The sequence below is a fragment of the Anomaloglossus baeobatrachus genome, chromosome 6 (genome assembly GCF_048569485.1).
Source record: "Anomaloglossus baeobatrachus isolate aAnoBae1 chromosome 6, aAnoBae1.hap1, whole genome shotgun sequence".
NCBI lineage: Eukaryota > Metazoa > Chordata > Amphibia > Anura > Aromobatidae > Anomaloglossus > Anomaloglossus baeobatrachus.
The window spans coordinates 261,560,345-261,584,224 of record NC_134358.1 but is presented as its reverse complement, the minus strand read 5'-3'; the positions used below and the strand labels follow the sequence as shown (position 1 = coordinate 261,584,224).

General features: G+C 39.7%; 1 protein-coding gene across 3 annotated transcripts in view; it reads right to left on the bottom strand.

The window, feature by feature from the left end:
• PIGN (phosphatidylinositol glycan anchor biosynthesis class N) overlaps positions 1–23,880 on the bottom strand; it is a 478,983-nt gene that overhangs the window by 226,652 nt on the left and 228,451 nt on the right. For all 3 annotated transcript variants that reach the window (XM_075314844.1, XM_075314846.1, XM_075314845.1), the window contains exon 14: positions 13,034–13,216. In XM_075314844.1, coding sequence (XP_075170959.1) covers positions 13,034–13,216 — 183 coding nt within the window. The remainder of the gene's footprint in view (positions 1–13,033; positions 13,217–23,880) is intronic.

Here is a 23,880-nt window from a genome sequence, read left to right as displayed (position 1 = left end):
TTTAGTTTTCCAGCACTTTATATTATTACTAATCATCAGACCATTGCATCAAAGGCACAATCATTGCAAACCAAAACAGGAAAGCAATGCTTATAATATATTATCAACATTTATGTTCTGGTAGAAACTAGCAACATGAAAGCAATGTTCCACATTACATCTGAAAGCATAAAAGCATTTCTAGTAGAGCAGAATGTTATGCTACAAGTTGATGCAATGTTTGCCAAAAACAAAGAAACTAACAATAATGAAAGCGGAAATTTGGCAAACAACCCAAACCCAATAGAGGTCTTCTGCGGCTTGTGACATTTTCAATTTCACCACTCATTTCTTCCTGCTCCTAAAAAGAGATGAGGGTATCTAGTACAGTATGCTTACACCTAAAGAGCCCATGTCAGCAAAGCTATAAAAATAGAAAAAACATTCAAGGACAATCTATAAAGTAAAAGAGTATAAAATATTTAAGAATATCAAAGTCATTTTCCAAAGATTCAAATATAGTTCACACTTTCGGCTGGTGCGAATGGAATATTCATGTCTGAACATATTTAAATAGAGGGTGCGCATAGCCTTCCAATCAATTATTGATTAAATACTGTCTCAATATTTATTCGTTTAGGTTAGGCTTGTAAACTGACAGCGCTCTATTGATGGCAGATGATTTACATTCTGTACCAATATGCATCATCTATCTAAAAAATATAGCAAGCTGGGGTGCATTGATGTGACCAATCTTCAAGACACTCAGACATGAGGAAACTAGTCCTTTGATAAATCTGATCATCAGTGTCCAGCATAATTAATTTTACTGCTTCATAAAGAAGCAAACATTTTCCATATTATAGCTTATTATAAACTTCCTGATTTAGAATTTAAAGAGGATCTGTCACCATATTTCACAATAAAAAACTGCATACATTGACGTCTTCATGCTACCAACAATGTTTATGTACTTTACTACTTTCCTGTTTTTCATCCATATGGGCTTTTTTGTGGGGACAAATTACAGTTTGGAATGACACCATTCAAGATACCATGCAATATACTTAAAAAAAAAAGCGCGGAAAATTCTGTGAAAGGAAACTGTCACGCAGGGTTCTGCCAGGTACAAGGGAACCCTCAGCGAGCAACACAACGCACAGGGTACACACTACAACGGTGGGCCTTGCGCTAGGGAAAGAGGAGCAGGGTCACCTCCTAGACTCATTTTAGACTGATCCCTGCACTCCCTTATGTCCCTATACGGGTTCTTTCATCACTTTGCTGATCACGTGCCTATCCCTGTCTTTCCCTGGACTCAGCCCTGTATAGTGCGTAGGGCAGCGGACACGCAGACCTGCTCTAGGTTAAAGACACAGAGAGGATTAGACAGACAGAGGTAAAATAAACAGAAATCATACAAAGCAGTCTAAACAACAAGATGTAATAATGAGGAATGGACCAGAGGAGAAAAAACAAAAAGGAGTAAGGAAGGGAAAACAACACAACTTTCACACAGCAAATGTTCTTTGAATGACTTCCTGGTCCTCAGCTCACAGGTTCCCTCTAGAGGAAAGTAAAGCAGAGACTATCACTGGTGATTATCTGAGCTAGGAGGGAAGTCTTTATAGTAGAGCTAATGAGCAATAGAGAACAGCTGACTATTGCTTACACTCAGAATGTCAGGAGACCATAGGATCTACTTAACCCTAGCAGTGCTGGAAAAAGGACAATCTGCATAGTCAGCAATATTAACTTGAGCAAGTGTGTATGAAGCCCTGCGCTGTGATCTCCTGACACCAGACATAGGAGGGACCACTCTCCGGCATGGTACAATCGTGACAGAAACCTGTCATAAAAAAGGCTATTAACCTGCAGATATGGGGTTAATCAGGCAGGTTAATAAAATTAAAGGAGAACGAAAAGAAAATTGCGATCAAAAGTCCATATAGATATAATAATTATTAATAGGAAATCAGTGAACAATGGTGGAATACAATACCAGTAGTCTGGAGATTTGTCCATTTCAATTTTTGTCCATAGATTTTTTGCATGAATTATTATTATTTTTTATCATGATGTAGTTTCTATATTTATGATTATGCAATTTCCAGTACATTTAATTAGGTTAATAAAATTGCCTGGCCACATAACTAAAATCCTGACTGCAGGAAGGAAATGAACTTCATGACTCCCAGAAACCACAGGCTTTTAGTCATATACAGTAGGCGCAGCCAGAGCAGTTTCAGTCACAGCCAGCTGTCAGTCAGGACCAAAGCGTGGTTACAGTCGCCGCTCTATGTACTGAGTTTCATCCAGAAGAAAATGCCCAATTTCCCATCTATATTGTGATCGGTATGCCATCTTGATGGTATTTGTTTTTATATATCAGCAATTAAAAAAAATGTTTTGTGACCAAATTACTATGTTAAGAATTGCAATATATCCGTAAAAATCAGATGCTAAATTGTTGATCTGTATGGAATCCAATTTATTTTACGCATCCTAAAGGGGGCTTTACAAGCTACGATATCGTTAATGTTTTATCGTCGGGGTCACGTTGTTAGTGACGCACATCCGGCATCATTAACGATATCGCAGCGTGTGACACTGACCAGCGACCTTAAGCAACCTCAAAAATGGTGAAAATCGTTCACCATGGAGAGGTCGTCCCAAACTCAAAAATCGGTAAGGGTTGTTTATCCATGTTCATCGCTCATGCGGCAGCACACATCGCTGTGTGTGACACAGCAGGAGCGAAGACCATCTCCTTACCTGCTGCCGGCCCCAATGCGGAAGGAAGGAGGTGGGCGGGATGTTACGTCCTGCTCATCTCCGCCCCTCCGCTTTGATTGGCTGGCCGCTTAGTGACGTTGCGGTGACGTCGCTGTGATGCCGAACGTCCCTCCCCCTTGAAGGAGGGATTGTTCGGCAGTCACAGCGACGCCGCCGACCAGGTAAGTACGTGTGACGCTGCCGTAGCGATAATGTTCGCTACGGCAGCGATCATAAACAATCGCATGCGCGAAGGGGGTGGGTGCTTACACGCTCGATATCGCTAGAAATTGCTAGCGATATCGCTACCGTGTAAAGCCCCCTTTAGACTTGAATAGGCAAGTTCCATCAGAAATATGGTAGAGACTGGTACATGCTGCAATTTTTTCATTTTTGGTCTGTATGAGAAAAATTGAGTCTGGTCAACTTACTTTCAAAATTAAATCAATACAAAAGTATTAAAAAATGTTACAACATGAATACATATTTTTACAGAAACCATAATACCCCTTTAAATTCGCTTTAAAAAGAAAAAAAAGGAAGCCAATTAATGAAGTCTTTCTGTATGTTAGTGTGCAAATGTTCACAAAAACATGTTTCAATGCACCTGAACCACATATGTATCCAAGGGCGAAGATCATTGTTGGAGAACAGCAGAGGTCTTTATTTAGAAAGAAAAGTCAATAAGCATTATTTTCATTTAGAAGCCAAGTCGGGAACACAAACTTGATTTTTACTTTCAGGGGTAGCCTACTTTCTTTCTGTTTAGTAAAAGAGAAACTGTGGAGGAGTAGAAACTACATGCATTAACCATGATAATTGCTGTTCTACAGAAATCAACATGGTCCTTTGACGCTTGACACAAGCAAACAAGTAACATAATTATTATCAACAAGAGATCCTAATATATTTTAACCAACTATAAAGTAACTACAATAAATAAACATTACATATAGTCCAAAATTGGGCAGTTATTCTTATTAACATTAAATGGTCAGGCTTCTGGAAATATAAGAATTCCTTCCTTTTTTCTTGTTAGATACACTTTTGAAAGTCTAATTTTGCCTACATACTACTACATGTCTCAAAAATTACAAGTCAACCACCAATACTCAGCTGGTCTTACATTATCACTACTGAATAGTACTACCATCCAATCTGATCATATGCTGGCCAGAAAACAACAGACAAACATCAGATAGATACATTGCAACAGAGATGGAGTGTATTTAAAATTTTCAAAAATTAATTTATAAGTATGTGAGAAAACAAAATCTGTTTTATTCCTATAGAAACCATCTTTTCTTGTAACTGAATGATATCATAGGGTTCAGCTAACACTGATGGGCGGGGAAGTTTCACATTTCTATACATACCCCTGTGGCTCTTATTGGTGCATAGTAATTTCTTTGTTTGGGATACTATATAAACTGGTCACATGATGTAATAAAGCAGAAACCTTCAGTACACCACAAAGTGTGTGTGCTGTTATGATTTCCCAAGCGCTTGTAGAACAAATCTTATTAATTTGGAGTGTATTTTGCCCCCATTATTTCCTGCAGAGTCGGAAGCGTTCTCCACAGAGAGAACTGAAGAGAGAGACTGCAACTGCCCTGGATCATGGGCACGAGCAGCTATGGTCTCCTGCGGAGGAGACTTGTAGCCCCGCAGGTGAGGTCCCACCGCGACCAAGATGCAGCCGGTCCTGTTAGTGTTCTGGGAACCGACTTTTGGTTTATTATTGTGTTCTATAAACGAAAGCTTTGCATCTTGTTCTAATATCAGACTATGAATAGCAGCAACAAATTGTAGTAAAATGCCACTTATTATATAGATTACTAATAAGCAAACCAAGAGGCTAAAACATAACCTTTAATACATTAAAAGTTAGTATAAACCTATACTCATAGGTCAAAGGTAACCAAAAGCATCTCTTGCTAATACAATACCCAAGATATTAATCAGGTATATCCCGCTAAATATTAGCGAAATCAGCTCAGGGATGCCATTGATATATAACAAAACAAACAGATTAAAAAACATAAATATTGAGTATTCCCAAAGTGCTATAGGGACAGTGGTCCTATAAGAAAAACTAACCAAATAGAAAAACACAATATACATAAATCATACAGATTGCTGACAATTCAAATGCACTCAACAATATAGCAGTACAAATGATACAATAGAAAAATGGAACAATCTCACCGAATGGGTGGTGTGCAGAGTGAATCAGTGTCTTCCTCTTATGGGTCTTCTGGTTGCCATGGCGTCACAGACCTCACTTCTCGCTGGGCGATCATCATAGTCTGTCACCCCAATCTTCCGCCCTAACAAGGGCAGACCACAGCTAACTATTCTGGAACCCCTGTGCTCTCCCTAATAGTATCCCGACGTGTTTTGTCGTTATAGACTCATCAGGGGATGACGTTTGATGTATTAAAGGTTATGTTTTGGCCTCTTATTTTGCCTATCAGTAAGATCAGACTATGGAATTAAATGACTTTTTATTTATCCTCAGGTTTTGTGGGCTGAAGCTTTGGATCCTGTCCTGGGAATTTACCATAGAATTGTGAATTTTGGGAAATTTAGATAGTCAAGACATTGTTGCAAATAGAGAAGGCAAACATGCTACTAAAGATTATGAGCGTTTGTTAATTAAAAAAGAAAAACAACAGGTATACCAGCGAGTGGAATGTCTAAAGGCAAATAAATGGAAATAGTTTCTGAAAGAAAAGGTTGGATGGGTGACGCACCATGGTCTCACTGAATAGGCTGAAGGTTGGCTTAGAGTGTCTGAGGAAGCAGAGATGAGTGGTTTCAAAGATATTGTTGATGCAGCATGGCGGCTACTCGAAGGGCCATCAAACAGAGTGAGAACTACTGAGGGGGCTATGACAGTGTAGGGGCTACTAATAGTGCAAGGATACGGCATGGGGGCTACTAAGAAGGCCATCATATAGTGTGGGGTGTACAAAGGGGGCCATCATATAAAGTGGGGGTTATTGAGGTTACAATCATATAGAATTAAGGCTAAAAAGGGGCACATGATACAGAGAGGGGGCTATTAAGAGGGACCCTCATACAGCATAAGGGTCTACTAAAGGGGCATTGATACAGTGTGGGGGCTACAAAGTGGGACCATCATATAGAGTAGCGGCTACTAAGGAGACCCTAATACAGAGTGGGGGCTACTGCTACTAAGCGGACCATCATACAGTGAAGGGGCAATCATACAGTGTGGGGGCTAATGTGAGGTTACTGTACTGATATAGTCTGATATAGTGTGAGGGGTACTATGGGGGCCATAATAAGGTTTGGGGACTACAGTGGGACCATCATACAGTGTAGGGGCCATCGTACAGTGTGGGCATCTTCAATCATTGTGAAAGCTACTAAGAGGCTTTTATATAGTGTGGCATCTACTAAGGAGCCATTATATTGTATGGAGGTTACTGTGGGACCATCATACTGATAGGGCTACTGTGGGGCCCATTATACAGTATAAGAACTATTGTAGAGGCATGATAAAGATAGGAAACATACTGTGTAGAGGGGATCTGTGGGGATATTGTACTGTATAGAAGGGCGCTGTGAGGCCCACATATTGTGTATAGGGGACTTGTAGGTTACTGAAATTCTACACAAAGAACAGACCAAACATCTCTCAGCAGCTAGACTCACAAAGTACGAGGTCTCCCTCCTCTTACATGCATACATTATTCTTACAAAATGCAAAGTTTTAAACAAAGCTAACTTCCTTCCTATGGGCTGTCAACTTCTTTGGTTGACAATGGTGTCATGAAAATATAATAAGCAGATATGTTTTCAGGGTCTCTGGATCAGGGGTGATTCCCCCCTCCCTCCAGAGTCCTGCCAAATTAACAGCCAGGAAAATATTTCCTTGTCAGGAGATGTAACAGGTACATCTTAATTAACTTACAACACCTCTTCCCAGTTCTTCAAAGACCCCCTGTGTAGCAAGAGACGCTCCGACTACAATCTGTATACACAGGGGCGGAGTACATGTTTCCTGCAGGAATGTAGCTTTGCTGATCAAAAGGGTGGGGCAGCCATATTGTCTCTGTTGGGGAAGTATTACTATTGCGAGATACATACGTCCCCCAGATATGGCGAGCATACCACTGATCTCAAAATTCCATAATGCACATCTCACATATTTCAGCTTAATCATAGGACATACGAAAGAGCCACAAATTAATATCTGCCACCCAGAACATACCAGATCCCCCTTGTGTCGTATCCACCTTCTGCTAAAATCATAATATAAAATATGAGGGTAATATCGTCCGCGTGGATTGCTCCCACACGGAGATATGAGGACCATGAGGATTCCATAATGTTGGAAGAGGGGAAAACCCCCTCCCTTGCATGATGTCATCAGAGGTGGGGGCTGCGGGTGGGACAGAGGTTGATAAAAGCCAGTGTCTTTTTTAGCCACTGTGTCAATGCCCAGGGGATATACATTCTGTGTATAGGATTGTCCATTTCCAAGGGGGTGCCCCTACCCTATATCTGAGCCATATTCCGTGACCAGGTGTAGTAATCTCTTTCATTTCTCGTTTTTATTTTATGTAACTGTCTACATTGTATTTGTATTGTTCCCTTTTGTAAATTCTTGTATATTTTTATAAACACTGCCTTCTATTTTGGATTAAATATATAAAATTTAATAGTTTCTTTCCTCATGCTCTATATATATGAACCCAAAACCCGAAGGGCCTTATGCTATCTGTAACGGGTGGCCGGACTGCCTGTGAAACGTCCGGTGGTGGCAGCATAATTATTCTTGCATAAAATTATTGGGGTGCTATCAGTAAGGGGACCGAGGCATATATATACTCCATTAGCGGGAATCGGTGATATACATTTACCCTTGCTGTCAGACCTCCAATATTTGGCATTAATAGCTCAGCAGCCTCATTTACTTATTGTCCGGCAGTTCCGAAATTGACCTGACAATAAGGGGGCGCTAGAGAGTAGTTGTGTTCGTGACAAATCAGTGAACAGCCGGTGGGATTCTGGTGTGACCCCCCCCCCGGCTGTTCATGACAAATGGCGAGGCCTGTTTGGAGTGGAATCTGTCTTCAGTCCTCCGTAAAGTTTAATCTGCCCAATTGGACCATAGAGGACTGGAGCAAGGTAATCTCTGATGAGTCTAATTTTCAGCTTTGCCCAATACCTGGTCGTCTAATGGTAAGACGGACACCTGCAGAAGCGTAGAAGCCACAATGTCTTGCACCCACTGTGAAATTTTGTGGAGGATCGGTGATGATCTGGGGATGCTTCAGCAAAGCTGGAATTGGGCAGATTAAACTTTGCGAAGGATGTATGAATCAAGCCGCATACAAGGTTATCCTGGAAAAACAGTTGCTTCCTTCTGCTCAGGCAATGTTCCCCAACTATGAGGACTGTTTTTTGCAGCAGGACAATGTGCCATGCCACACAGTTAGGTCAATCAATGTGTGGATGAAGGACCACCACATCAAAACCCTGTCATGGCCAGCCCAATCTCCAGATCTGAACCCCAGTGAAAACCTCTGGAATGTAATTAAGAGAAAGATGAATAGTCACAAGCTATCAAACAAATAACTGCTTACATTTTTGCACCAGGAGTGGCATAAGGTCACCCAAAAGCAGTGTGAAAGACTGGTGGAAAGAATGGCAAGACGCATGAAAGCTGTGATTAAAAATCATGGTTATTCCACAAAATATTTTTTTCTGAACTCTTCCTTATTGTTGTTCCTTATTGTTGTTTCTAAATGATCCTGAACTTGTTTTCTTTGCATTATTTGAGGTCTGAAAGCAATGCATTGTTTTGTTATTTTGACCATCTCTCATTTTCAGAAAATAAATACAAAATGTATTGCTTAGAAATTCAGAGACATGTTGTCAGTAGTTTATAAAATAAAAAACAATTTACATTTTACTCAAAAATATACCTATAAAAGAAAAATCAGAAAAACTGACAATTTTGCAGTGGTCTTAATTTTTGCCAGAGCTGTATATTTATTTTAGTCAACTATTACCCTATGCCTAGCTAGATTTACAAAAATACTGTAAAAACGTACAATTTATTAGAATTTTTATTTTTCCCGTTATCACAATTTTTGTGTTAAGTACAGCTCTTTTAGCAAGTTTCTTTTTAATCTCTTGCTACAAAATTACAAATGAGAGGAGAAGAAGGGAGCTGTGGAGATTACAGGTGGTTTCTTATAATTAGCCAGGCTGTAACCCCTGTGATAGGCTTATCAAAGCTGTCATCACTGTAATAAGCCTATCATAACATCTCTCCATGCCCCAGCTATAAGTTCACAGGCAGGCATGGCAACTTTAGAGCTGAAAGCCATTTATTCCATTTACTCTACATCACCACTGAGAAGTTGGTAGTATAGAATAAAATCCATTACGGGGTTTAAATGTTTGCAACAACGTTTTACATTTCTGGATTGGCCCCAGCTATGCTCACTGGAACTTTTAGTAGTTTAAAAATTCTGTAACCAATACCATCAGTATGTTTTGTAACAATAAGGTTGCAAAGGTCTTCGAAGAGCTCATTGATTTTACCTGTCATGAAATGTTTCTTGGGTGGAACCTTGGTAATGACACCTTTTTAGAGGCCATCACTTGAACCAGCTGATATTATTTTTCAATAAGTGGTAGGAATGCTTTTGAATTAGTAGATTTTTGCTGGGATCATGACTTTCCATACCTTTTGCACCTTTCTTTTTTCAGATGTTCAATAAATCTTCCCTGTGTCATTTTTCACTATCACACATAACTTAAAGAGATTGTGCACTACTTTATATATTTTGCCCATTTACTGTGATCACTAAAGTAAGTTTATTTTGAAATACTTTGTTTTAATCAATTTTGGCACTGTGCGGTGCAATCTCTGTAGCTCAGTGCCGATCATGTGACTCCTGGTTGGTGCTGGTATCTGGGACTGTCATGTCAAATTTGTGCTCTGGAAGTTGATATGACATCATCCTATTGTGCGGGTTCTCACCTGATTGACTGTGTTCTGCGATGTGTTCCACTGCCCTCAGCACAGTTTAAGAATGGAACGTGCGGGTACAGGGGGCCACCCACCCAAGTGCCTACTTCAGCTGGATGTCACTTCAGGGGCACACATCCAGTTGAAATACATAGCAGCACAGAGACCCATTGGGTCCATACACTGTAATTTGTGATGCTGTGGGGTCATAGGAAGAAGGAGCCAGCGCTGGGAAGAACAAGTGTGCCCGCTGCTTAATAACAAGAATATTCAATGTTCTCCAAGCCCATGGTCCCACCCACCTCTCTAAACTGCTCTGAGAGGTGGGCGGGATTATGGGAGTGGGGAGCAGTGAATATTCATGTCCTTAAGCAGTTGACAGTGAATGCCACTATCAGAATAATAAAAGTGCTGAGGGACCAGTGTTCCATCCTGCATGGCACTTCTGAGGGGGAGACAGAGATGGCTGGCACCTACCAAGCTGAACCATCAAGTAAATAATACAGTGTCCTCTTGTCTGTGCTGCCCCTGGTGAGCATCTCGTGTCAGCTCCCTCCAGAAGGAGGAGGCAGGAGCTATCTGCTGGGATAGTGCTGCTGTGAGCAGAGGTTGAGGAGCTACAGCTCATATAGTGTAACCTCAGCTCCCTACAGCATAAAGCAGTGTCAGTGTGCGTGTGTTCCGTGAGATGTTTTTGTGTTTATACAAACAATTTTTTCCTGCAAATGTGTTCTGTATGCAAGATACATATGTATATGAAGATCGAGGGAAGGGGGGGGGTTTAGGTGGAGTTTTAAATGGATGTGTTAGATGTCACTGTAAGGCATGATGGAATTTGTAGTAATAAAACACGGAATTCAGGAGAGAGGAAGTTGTTGATTAACCCCACCAGAACTGTATCCAACAATGAAGATGTGCTGCTAGGGCATGATAAAAGATAATATTGCTAAAAGAAGATAATGGATGTTTTGAGAGGCACATAACAGCAAGATTTCTGAAAAAAATCAGTTATTGTACTGGACAACCTCTTTAATTTATAGACATACAGTAAAGACCAAAAGTTTGGATACACCTTCTCATCTCTAGAACAAATATTAAGAGGAGACTTTGTGCAGCAGGCCTTCATGGTAAAATAGCTGCTAGGACACCACTGCTAAGGATAGGCAACAAGCAGAAGAGACTTGTTTGGGCTAAAGAACACAAGGAATGGACATTAGATCAGTGGAAATCTGTGCTTTGGTCTGATGAGACCAGATTTGAGATCTTTGGATCCAACCACCGTGTCTTTGTAGAAAAGGTGAACGGATGGACTCTACATGCCTGGTTCCCACCGTGAAGCATGGAGGAGGAGGTGTAACGGTATGGGGGTGCTTTGCTGGTGACACTGTTGGGGATTTATTCAAAACTGAAGGCATACTAAACCAGCATGGCTACCACAGCATCATGCAGTGGCATGATATTCCAACTGGTTTGCGTTTAGTTGGACCATCATTTATTTTTCAACAGGACAATGACCCCAAACACACCTCCAGGCTGCGTAAGGGCTATTTGACTAAGAAGGAGAGTGATGGGATGCTATGCCAGATGACCTGGCCTCCACAGTCACCAGACCTGAACCCAATCGAGATGGTTTGGGGTGAGCTGGACCGCAGAGTGAAGGCAAAAGGGCCAACAAGTGCTAAGCATCTCTGGGAACTCCTTCAAGACTGTTGAAAAACCATTTCCGGTGACTACCTCTTGAAGCTTATCAAGAGAATGCCAAGAGTGTGCAAAGCAGTAATCAAAGCAAAAGGTGGCTACTTTGAAGAACCTAGAATATAAGACATATTTCTTTATCGTTCCTTTGGAGACCCAGCCCATGGGTGTTTAGCTTCTGCCTCCGGAGGACACACAAAGTACTACACTTAAAAGTGTAGCTCCTCCCTCTGAGCTTATACACCCCCTGGTAGCCAGTCCTAGCCAGTTTATCGCTTTGAAAAACCATTTCCGGTGACTAGCTCTTGAAGCTCATCAAGAGAATGTCAAGAGTGTGCAAAGCAGTAATCAAAGCAAAAGGTGGCTACTTTGAAAAACCTAGAATATAAGACATATTTTCAGTTGTTTCACACTTTTTTAAGTATTTCATTCCACGTTTTCATTCATAGTTTTGATGTCTTCAATGTGAATCTACAATTTTTAGAGTCATGAAAATAAAGAAAACTCTTTGAATGAGAAGGTGTGTCCAAACTTTTGGTCTGTACTTTATATGGCTTGATTTCTTTGCCGGAAGGGATTGGATGGGCTGTCATCAACATCTTGTGAGAATTTCATGTCAGTAGCAGCTTTAGAAATATATTCAATTAGAAAATCAGTGACAAGTTCAATATTTATTTCACTCGCTGTATATATCTCTCCAATAAATATATATATATATATATCTGAAATAAATATATGGTGCGTGTATGTGTTTTCTTCACATAGATATACATACAGGCATTACTGAACAAGAAATCTACAAGGTACTTCACTCGCTAGTTTATCCGAAAAAAAAGTCTGTAACTTCTAAAAAAGACGTTATAGTGTAATGAACCTGAGCGACAGCGTCGAGAAACATCCTCGCGCCAAGTGGTCTTGCCGATTTGTTGCCTCACCGGTGGTCTCCACTATCAGATAGACTTTCTGCACCCCTTTCCGTGAGTCAGTAGTTGATGTACGGTGCTTGCATTTCACTCCTGCCGAATTCCTTCTCCAAGGACAGCAGTGTACATGGAAATCTTCCAAACCTTCATCAATCAGCTGAACAATGTGGAACTAACAATGTCCTTCTTCCAAAAGGATGATGCAACATGTCACAAGTCGGTTGTCAATATGACAGAGATTGAAGCCTTCTTTGATCACAGAGTAATCTCCAAAGGTTTGTGGCAAGCAAGATCACCTGATTTAACACCATAGTGTTTTTTTCCTTTGGAGCCATTTGAAAGGTTTGGTGTACGAACATTACAGGTACTTCGAGAGAAGATACAGCACGAAACTCAGTCTATGTCCCCAGACATCCTGAGGAATACATTAAACAATATGGAATGACGCGTGCAGGCGTGATTGGATGCGAATGGTGGACATTTTTCAGCAACTGCTTTAAAACATCAGTTTTTCATGAACCAAAGTATGTACAGTCCAAACATACATTGCCTTTTTAAAAGTCACAGCAATTTTTCCGGGTAAAGAAACGAGTGAATCACCCTGTAATCCAAAAAATATTTAAAATATAAGAAACAAACTCACCCTTCTATGACCAGAGGAATCCCGGTTTACATTTGTGTTAGTTTTCACAATTATTAAAATGACATACAAAATCCAGCCAGTAAAGCCCATAACTACACTTATGCCAAGGAAGAATCGGTCATAGGTATGGTAGTAGGCAAGCCCTTGTAAAGCCAAGTCAATCAGAGCCCTACAAAGATCCATCTGGAAGAAAAAAGAAGAGCATTATCTTGTAATATGTAACATACAAGTAGCATACCCTAGCCAAGACTGAAGATACCTTTAATCTTAGCTGTTTAAAGAGGACCAACCACCAGGTTTTTCATTTATAAACTAAAGCCAGTGTTATACTGGAGCTATCATGCTGATTCTATACATACCTTTAGTTGTGAGATCGGATGTATACTTTCTGAAGTATTGGCAAATAAAGTTTATGAAATGCACTGTTACTTGATTGATTGCAGCTACAGAATATCTAATAGGTGGGTTGGGTTTTTCTAGTTATTCTCGCCCCTGTCTGCTGACTGTCCTTCCTCCCCCCTGTCTCTGTTATTACAGGGGAAGGAAGGAAGGATGAAAGCCAGAGGGAGGAAAGAAAGGGGAGGAAGGACAGGCAGCCAGATTGGAGGAAGGACAGGCAGGCAGATTGGAGGAAGGACAGACAGACAGATTAGAGCGAGAATAACTAGCAAAACCCGACTCAAGTTTGTGCATTTCACAAAGTATACATCCAATCTCACAACTAAAGATATATATAGAATCAGCATGATAGCGCCAGTATAGTTATGGCTTTAGTTTATATATGAATATCCTGGTGATTGGTCCTATTTAAGGAGGATCTGTCACCATGTTAAGTGACCTTTTTTCTTTCTCTCATATTATTCCTGAGGATGTGGGGGTATCTATAGACTGATCTGCACAATTATCTAGCAAGCACCACACTTCTAGTTAAAAACCATCAACATTTGCACTAAATAAAAAGACACATATCTGAATGCTATGATGGTTTAAAAAAAAAATATTCAGGGAAAAAAAAGAGAATAAAAACAGTGTAAAAACTGCATTTTTCACTTGGTGACAGGTGCTTTTTAACACATTCAGAAGCTGTGGTCAATGGAAGAGACTGTGACAAGAGTTTGACAGAATAAAGGGGCTTTCTATTTTAGCACATCAACACCAAACAATGTGGTTGAGGGGTGCTGATGAGCTACCATGGCAGTCGGGGGTCTCATGAAAGCCCTCATGTCTGTCATAGGTGAAAGACAGTGGTATGGTCTAAGAGACTGCCTGTCAGAATATTAACAATTCCAGAGTAATATACATGAAAATCACTGTCCTCAGTATCAAGAAGAAGAAAAATACAGAATATTTAGAGCGATGAAGTGAAAAAAAACACACTTTTGTTACAAAAATTAAGAGATCTTAATTTAAACAACTAATGATTAACATATTATTTAAACCCCATTGTGCAAGGTGTGAAAAACAAAACAGAAAAGCAGAAATGCGCGTTTTTTTTCCACCATATAAAGAATGTGTCTTAAAAGACAATAAAAATGTATATATAGACCCCAAGAAAAAATACTTATAAACCATATATCAAAGAAAAAAAATCCTTATACAGACAGATTATTGGGAAGGCAAAATAAAAAGAAATGGAATGTGGAGACACAAAAATTATTTCTTATTTTACTATAAAGCCTGTGTTTTTTCAGCAAAACCACCAAACACAAAAACTATATAAATACGGTGCGACGATAATTGTGCGTGAACTATTAGGATGATGTCTCTACTACATTGAAACCCATGTAACTGAAAAAAAAAAAGCACAAAAAAATAAGATATGCCTGTCAAGAAACAAGCAATCATGCAACTGTGACAACAAAAAAAGTATTGGTTTTTGCAATTTGTCGATGTAAAAAAAATTGGGGGAAAAAAATGAGACGAAGCATCAGAAATATTATATGTATATGTATATATATATATATATATATATATATATATATATATATATATACATATACATATACTACAGTTCAAAAGTTTAGGGTCACTTAGATATTTCCTTACTTTTGAAAGGAAAGCACATTTTTTTTAAATGACTATTCTAGCTTTAATTGTCTGGTTTTTAATGCAATATCTACATAGGTGTATAGAGGTCCATTTCCAACAACCACCACTCCAGTGTTCTAATGGTATATTGTGTTTGTTAACTGTGTTAGAAGGCTAATGGATGTTTAGAAATCCCTTGAAAACCCTTGTGCAAGTAAGATAGCACAGCTGAAAACAGTTTTGCTGATTAGAGAAGCTATAAAACGACCTTCCTTTGAGCTAGTTGAGAATCTGGAGCATTATATTTGTTGGTTCCATTAAACTCTCAAAAAGGCTAGAAAAAGAGAACTTTCATGTGAAACTTGGCAGTCTATTCTTCTTCTTAGGAATGAAGTATATTCCATGCAAGAAATTGCCAAGAAACTGAAGATTTCCTACAATGGTGTGTACTACTCCCTTCAGATGAGAGCACAAACAGGCTCTAACCAGAGTAGAAAGAGAAGTGGGAGGCCCCGCTGAACAACAAAGCAACAAGACAAGTACATTATAATCTCTAGTTTGAGAAATCGATGTGTCACAGGTCCTCAACTGGCAGCTTCTTTAAATAGTACCCGCAAAACGCCAGTGTCAATGTCTACAGTGAAGAGGCGACTCTGGGATGCTGGCTTTCAGAGCAGAGTGGCAAAGAAAAAGCCATATCTGAGACTGGCTAATAAAAGGAAAAGTTTAATATGGGCAAAAGAACACAGACATTGGACAAAGGAAGATTGGAAAAAAGTATTATGGACAGATGAATCGAAGTCTTAGGTGTTGGATCACACAGAAGAACATTTGTGAGATGCAGAACAACTGAAAAGATGCTGGAAGAATGCCTGACTTCATCTGTCAAGCAAGGTGGAGGTAATGTGATGGTCTGGGGTTGCTTTGGTGATGGTAAAGTGGGAGATTTGTACAAGATAAAAGAGATTTTGAATAAGTAAGGCTATCACTCCATTTTGCAACGCCATGCCATACCCTGTGAACAGTGCTTGATTGGAGCCAATTTTATCCTACAACAGGACAATGACCCAAAGTACACCTCCAAATTATGCATGAACTATTAAGGGAAGAAGCAGGCAGCTGGTATTCTATCTGTAATAGAGTGGCCAGCCCAGTCACCAGATCTCAACCCTATTGAGTTGCTGTGGGAACAGCATGACCGTATGGTGCGTAAAAAGTGCCCATCAAGCCAATCCAACTTGTGAGAGAGGCTTCTGGAAGCATGGGGTGAAATGTCGCCAGATTACCTCAGCAAATTAACAGCTAGAATGCCAAAGGTCTGCAAAGCTGGAATTGCTGCAAAGGAGCATTCTGTGACGAAAGCAAAGTCTGAAGAAGAAAATTATTGTTTCAAGTAAAAATCATTATTTCTAACCTAGTCAATGTCTGGACTATATTCTCTATTCATTATGCAACTCATTTGATAAATAAAAGTATGATTTTTCATGGAATAGACAAAATTGTCTGCGTGACTCCAAATTTTTGAACTGTACTGTGTGTATATATACTGTATATATATATATATATATATATATATATATATATATATATATATATATATATATATATATATATATATATATATATATATATATATATATATATACAGTGCCTACAAGTAGTATTCAACCCCCTGCAGATTTAGCAGGTTTACACATTCGGAATTAACTTGGCATTGTGACATTTGGACTGTAGATCAGCCTGGAAGTGTGAAATGCACTGCAGCAAAAAAGAATGTTATTTCTTTTTTATTATTTTTTTTAAATTGAGAAAAGTTTATTCAGAGGGTCATTTATTATTCAACCCCTCAAACCACAAGAATTCTGTTTGGTTCCCCTAAAGTATTAAGAAGTATTTCAGGCACAAAGAACAATGAGCTTCACATGTTTGGATAATTATCTCTTTTTCCAGCCTTTTCTGACTAATTAAGACCCTCCCCAAACTTGTGAACAGCACTCATACATGGTCAACATGGGAAAGACAAAGGAGCATTCCAAGGCCATCAGAGACAAGATCGTGGAGGGTCACAAGGCTGGCAAGGGGTACAAAACCCTTTCCAAGGAGTTGGGCCTACCTGTCTCCACTGTTGGGAGCATCATCCGGAAGTGGAAGGCTTATGGAACTACTGTTAGCCTTCCACGGCCTGGACAGCCTTTGAAAGTTTCCTCCCGTGCAGAGGCCAGGCTTGTCCGAAGAGTCAAGGCTAACCCAAGGACAACAAGGAAGGAGCTCCGGGAAGATCTCATGGCAGTGGGGACATTGGTTTCAGTCAATACCATAAGTAACGTACTCCACCGCAATGGTCTCCGTTCCAGACGAGCCCGTAAGGTACCTTTACTTTCAAAGCGTCATGTCAAGGCTCGTCTACAGTTTGCTTATGATCACTTGGAGGACTCTGAGACAGACTGGTTCAAGGTTCTCTGGTCTGATGAGACCAAGATCGAGATCTTTGGTGCCAACCACACACGTGACGTTTGGAGACTGGATGGCACTGCATACGACCCCAAGAATACCATCCCTACAGTCAAGCATGGTGGTGGGAGCATCATGCTGTGGGGCTGTTTCTCAGCCAAGGGGCCTGGCCATCTGGTCCGCATCCATGGGAAGATGGATAGCACGGCCTACCTGGAGATTTTGGCCAAGAACCTCCGCTCCTCCATCAAGGATCTTAAGATGGGTCGTCATTTCATCTTCCAACAAGACAACGACCCAAAGCACACAGCCAAGAAAACCAAGGCCTAGTTCAAGAGGGAAAAAATCAAGGTGTTGCAGTGGCCTAGTCAGTCTCCTGACCTTAACCCAATTGAAAACTTGTGGAAGGAGCTCAAGATTAAAGTCCACATGAGACACCCAAATAACCTAGATAACTTGGAGAAGATCTGCATGGAGGAGTGGGCCAAGATAACTCCAGAGACCTGTGCCAGCCTGATCAGGTCTTATAAAAGACGATTATTAGCTGTAATTGCAAACTAGGGTTATTCCACAAAATATTAAACCTAGGGGTTGAATAATAATTGACCCACACTTTTATGTTGAAAATTTATTAAAATTTAACTGAGCAACATAACTTGTTGGTTTGTAAGATTTATGCATCTGTTAATAAATCCTGCTCTTGTTTGAAGTTTGCAGGCTCTAACTTATTTGCATCTTATCAAACCTGCTAAATCTGCAGGGGGTTGAATACTACTTGTAGGCACTGTATATATATATATATATATATATATATATATATATATATGTATATACATACATACACATATAGTGCCTTGCGAAAGTATTCGGCCCCCTTGAATTTTTCAACCTTTTCCCATTCCCACATTTCAGGCTTCAAACATAAAGATCAATGTTATGCTGAAGTGCTGAAGAATCAACAAGTGGGACACAATTGTGAAATTGAACGAAATGTATTGCTCATTTTAAACTTTTATAAAAAAAAAAAACTGAAAATTGGGGCGTCCAATATTTTTCATCCCCTTTAAGTTAATACTTTGTAGCGCCACCTTTTGCTGCGATTACAGCTAAAAGTCGCTTGGGGTATGTCTCTATCAGTTTTGCAGATCGAGAGACTGAAATTCTTGCCCATTCTTCCTTTCCAAATAGCTTGAGCTCAGTGAGGTTGGAAGGAGAGCGTTTGTGAACAGCAGTTTTCAGCTCCTTCCACAGATTCTCGATTGGATTCAGGTCTGGATTGTGACTTGGCCATTCTAACAACTGGATATGTTTATTTGTGAACCATTCCATTGTAGATTTTGCTTTATGTTTGGGATCATTGCCTTGTTGGAAGAAAAATCTCCGTCCCATTCTCAGGTCTTTTGCAGACTCCAACAGGTTTTCTTCAAGAATGGTCCTGTATTTGGCTCCATCCATCTTCCCATCAATTTTAAACATTTTCCCTGTCCCTGCTGAAGAAGAGCTGGCCCAAACCATGATGCTGTCACCACCATGTTTGACAGTGGGGTTGGTGTGTTCAGGGTGATGAGCTGTGTTGCTTTTACACCAAACATATCGTTTGCCATTGTGCCCAAAAAGTTCGATTTTAGTTTCATCGGACCAGAGCATCTTCTTCCACATGTTTAGTGTTTCTCCCAGGTGGCTTGTGGCAAACTTTAAACAACACTTTTTATGGATATCTTTGAGAAATAGTTTTCTACTTGCTACTCTTCCATAATGGCCAGTTTTGTGCAGTGTACGACTGATTGTTGTCCTATGGACAGACTCTCCCACCTCAGCTGTAGATCTCTGCAGTTCATCCAGAGTGATCATGGACCTCTTGACTGCATCTCTGATCAATCTTCTCCTTGTTTGAGATGAAATTTTTGAGGGACGGCCGGGTCTTGGAAGATTTGCAGTAGTATGATACTACTTCCATTTCAATATGATCGCCTGCATAATGCTCCTTGGGATGTTTAAAGTTTTGGAAATCTTTTTGTAACTAAATATGGCTTTAAACTTCTCCACAACAGTATCACGGACCTGCCTGTTGTGTTCCTTGGTTTTAATGATGCTCTCTGTGCTTTAAACAGAACACTGAGACTATCACAGAGCAGGTGCATTTATATGGAGACTTGATTACACACAGCTTGGATTATATTTATCATCAGTCATTTAGGACAACATTGGATCATTCAGTGATCCTCAATGAACTTCTGGAGTGAGTTTGCTGCACTGAAAGTAAAGGGGATGAATAATATTGCACGCCTCAATTTTCAGTTTATTATTTTTTTACAAAAGTTTAAAATAAGCAATAAATTTGTTCAACTTCTCAATTATGTCCCACTTGTTGATTCTTCACCTTAACATTAAAATTTCTATCTTTACGTTTGAAGCCTGAAGTATGGGAAAAAGTGGAAAAAAATCAAGGGGGCTGAATACTTTCGCAAGGCACTATGTGTATGAACTGTAATATTATATATATATATATATATATATATATATATATATATATATATATATATATATACACACACACATATATATCTAATATATAAAGCTGCGTGTGTGTGTGTGTGTGTGTGTGTGTGTGTGTGTGTGTGTGTGTGTGTGTGTGTGTGTGTGTGTATGTATGTCCGGGATTGGCATCTGCACCGTCGCAGCTACTGCCACAAGATTTTGCACACTCACACTTCTGGACCCCGAGAGTGTCATAGGCTATGTTTTGAGGGGAAATTTGAACCCCGCTCTTTACAGTTATTCACCAAAAAACCTGCCTCCATTAAAGCGAATGGAGCTGGGAGCCACAGTGCAGCCAGAACTTCAGAAGAATGCGCAGCCACGCCCTTATATGGGCGTTCCAATTTACCAATCAATTTTGCCCCTATCTACATAATGGGGAAAAAGTGAAACGAAAAGTGTTGGGGGCAAATTGACAGCTGCCAGATGTGAACAAGGAGGACTTAAAGAATGAGAGCGATGGCGCCAAAGAGTATATACCGTACAGTTGCTAAGGTGGGGCCCCGACATGGGATACTCACCACACTCGGGGATATGAACACACACAAAATGCGCCACACACTACCACGTACTTGAACACATATACCACCCTCAGCACACATCTCACCACACATACACCAACCTCACCATATAATCACCCTAAAACACACACAAGTCTGGTGCATATACCACCCTCAGCACACATTTCACCACACATACACCAACCTCGCCACATAATTGCCCTAAAACACACACAAGTCTGGTATTATCCTTCAAAAATAAAAATCTGATTAATAAACAGCCAAACTACAAGAACAACAAATGTACCATATAGGAAATCCGGCAGCTGTCAGTCACATGACCTGTCCATTTTGTGTATGTGTGAGCTAATATATACAGTCAGGGGGGAGGGCTTTCTGTTGCCTGGAGATTTATCAGGCTGCCAACAGCAACCAATCACAGCTTAGCTTCTATTTTGCTACAGTTAATTAATCTGAGCTCTGATTGGTTAATATAGGCAACAATTTAATAATTATATTTCTATCTGTTTTGTAGCACAGCTAGTATGCATGTATATATATATATATATATATATATATATATATATATATATATATATATATATATATATATATATATATATATATATATATATATATACACAGTACTGGCCAAAAGTATTGGCACCCCTGCAATTCTGTCAGATAATACTCAGTTTCTTCTTGAAAATGATTGCAATCACAAATTCTTTGGTATTATTATGTTCATTTAATTTGTCTTCAATGAAAAAAAATTAAAAAATTTGTCATAAGGCCAAATTGGATATAATTCCACACCAAGCATAAAAAAGGGGGTGGACAAAAGTATTGTCACTGTTTGAAAAATCATGTGATGCTTCTCTAATTTGTGTAATTAACAGCACCTGTAACTTACCTGTGGCACCTAACAGGTGTTGGCAATAACTAAATCACACTTGCAGCCAGTTGACATGGATTAAAGTTGACTCAAGCTCTGTCTTGTGTCCTTGTGTGTACCACATTGAGCATGGAGAAAAGAAAGAAGACCAAAGAACTGTCTGAGGACTTGAGAATCCAAATTGTGAGGAAGCATGAGCAATCTCAAGGCTACAACTCCGTCTCCAAAGACCTGAAAGTTCCTGTTTCTACGGGGCGCAGTGTCATCAAGAAGTTTAAAGCCCATGGCACTGTGGCTAACTTCCCTAGATGTGGAAGGAAAAGAAAAATTGACGAGACATTTCAACGCAAGATTGTGCAGATGGTGGATAAATAACCTCGACTAACATCCAAACAAGTTCAAGCTGCCCTGCAGTCCGAGGGTACAACAGTGTCCACCCGTACTATCCGTCGGCGTCTGAATGAAAAGGGACTGTATGGTAGGATACCCAGGAAAACCCCACTTCTTACCCTGAGACCTAAAAAAGCCAGGCTGGTGTTTGTCAAAACTTACCTGATAAAGCCTAAAACGTTTTGGAAGAATGTTCTCTGGTCAGATGAGACAAAAGTAGAGCTTTTTGGGAAAAGCCATCAACATAGAGTTTACAGGGGAAAAAAAAGAGGCATTCAAAGAAAAGAACACTGTCTTTACAGTCAAACATGGCGGAGGTTCCCTGATGTTTTGGGGTTGCTTTGCTGCCTCTGGCACTGGACTGCTTGACCGTGTGCATGGCATTATGAAGTCTGAAGACTACCAACAAATTTTGCAGCATAATGTAGGGCCCAGTGTGAGAAAGCTGGGTCTTCCTCAGAGCTCATGGGTCTTCCAGCAGGACAATGACCCAAAACACACTTCAAAAAGCACTAGAAAATGGATTGAGAGAAAGCACTGGAGACTACTAAAGTGGCCATCAATGAGTCCAGACCTGAATCCCATAGAACACCTGTGGAGAGATCTCAAAATGGCAGTTTGGAGAAGACACCCTTCAAATCTCAGGGACCTGGAGCAGTTTGCCAAAGAAGAATGGTCTAAAATTCCATCAGAGCATTGTAAGAAACTCATTGATGGTTACCAGAAGTGGTTGTTCGCAGTTATTTTGGCTAAAGGTTGTGCAACCAAGTATTAGGCTAAGGGTGCCAATACTTTTGTCTGGCCCATTTTTGGAGTTTTGTGTGAAAGGATCAATGATTTGATTTTTTTTTATTCTATTTTTTGTTTTTTCATTGCAAGCAAAATAAATGAAGATAATAATACCAAAGAATTTGTGATTGCAATCATTTTCAAGAATAAGCTGAGTATTATCTGACAGAATTGCAGGGGTGCCAATACTTGTGGCCAGCAGTTTATGTGTATATATATATATATATATATATATATATATATATATATATATATATATATATATATATATATATATATATATATATATATATATATATTTCTGATGTTTTGTCTTCTATATATTGACCAATTCTGCAATTCTATCTACATGGAAGGATGGCTGGCCGTGTTATCCTATTAAGTCAGTTTTGCTTTAACTTTCTATGTGGAGCAATTTATTTGCAGTACTGTGAAAACCCAGATAAGCAGCACACAGCCAAGCTTGGCTTGGGAACGGTTTAAATAAATACTTTCTTGGGAGATGGTAATGCGGCTGCTGAAAAAAACAACAGAACACAAATATTTTTTTTTCCCCTTCACAATTGGGAATAGGTGGTCATTTTCACTTAATAAACTCTTCACCTAATAACTATAGCCTCTCTAGTCACTACTAGAACTGGGACTTCTTAATCCCCCACTCATATATGGAAACAAATATAATTACGTGTCTTATTAGAAATGACATACAAAACCTCAATCTATTACCCTGATCACGTAGGGTTAATATAGACATCACACAATTTTTCCAAAAGGCAACTAGATGTACCCTAACTAAGGATCAATAAAATATAAAGTATTACTACCGTATTTTTCGGACTATAAGACGCACCTGACCATAAGACGCACCCTGGTTTTAGAGGAGGAAAAAAGGAAAATAAAATTTTAACCAAAAAATGTGGTCATGACACACTGGTATGGGGCAAGGATCTGCTGTTGACACTCTTATGGGGGTAATTTGTCCCCAAATTATCTACTAAGGTACCCCATTCTGGTAACGATCCTCCTGCCTTGTATATGATCCTGCTCATATACCCATCCTGCTCATATTCCTCCTTCCATCCTGCTCATATAACCCCATCCATCCTGCTCATATACCCCCATCCATCCTGCTCATATTCCCCCATCCATCCTGCTCATATTCCCCCATCCATCCTGCTCATATTCCCCCATCCATCCCTGCTCATATTCCCCCATCCATCCTGCTCATATTCCCCCATCCATCCTGCTCATATTCC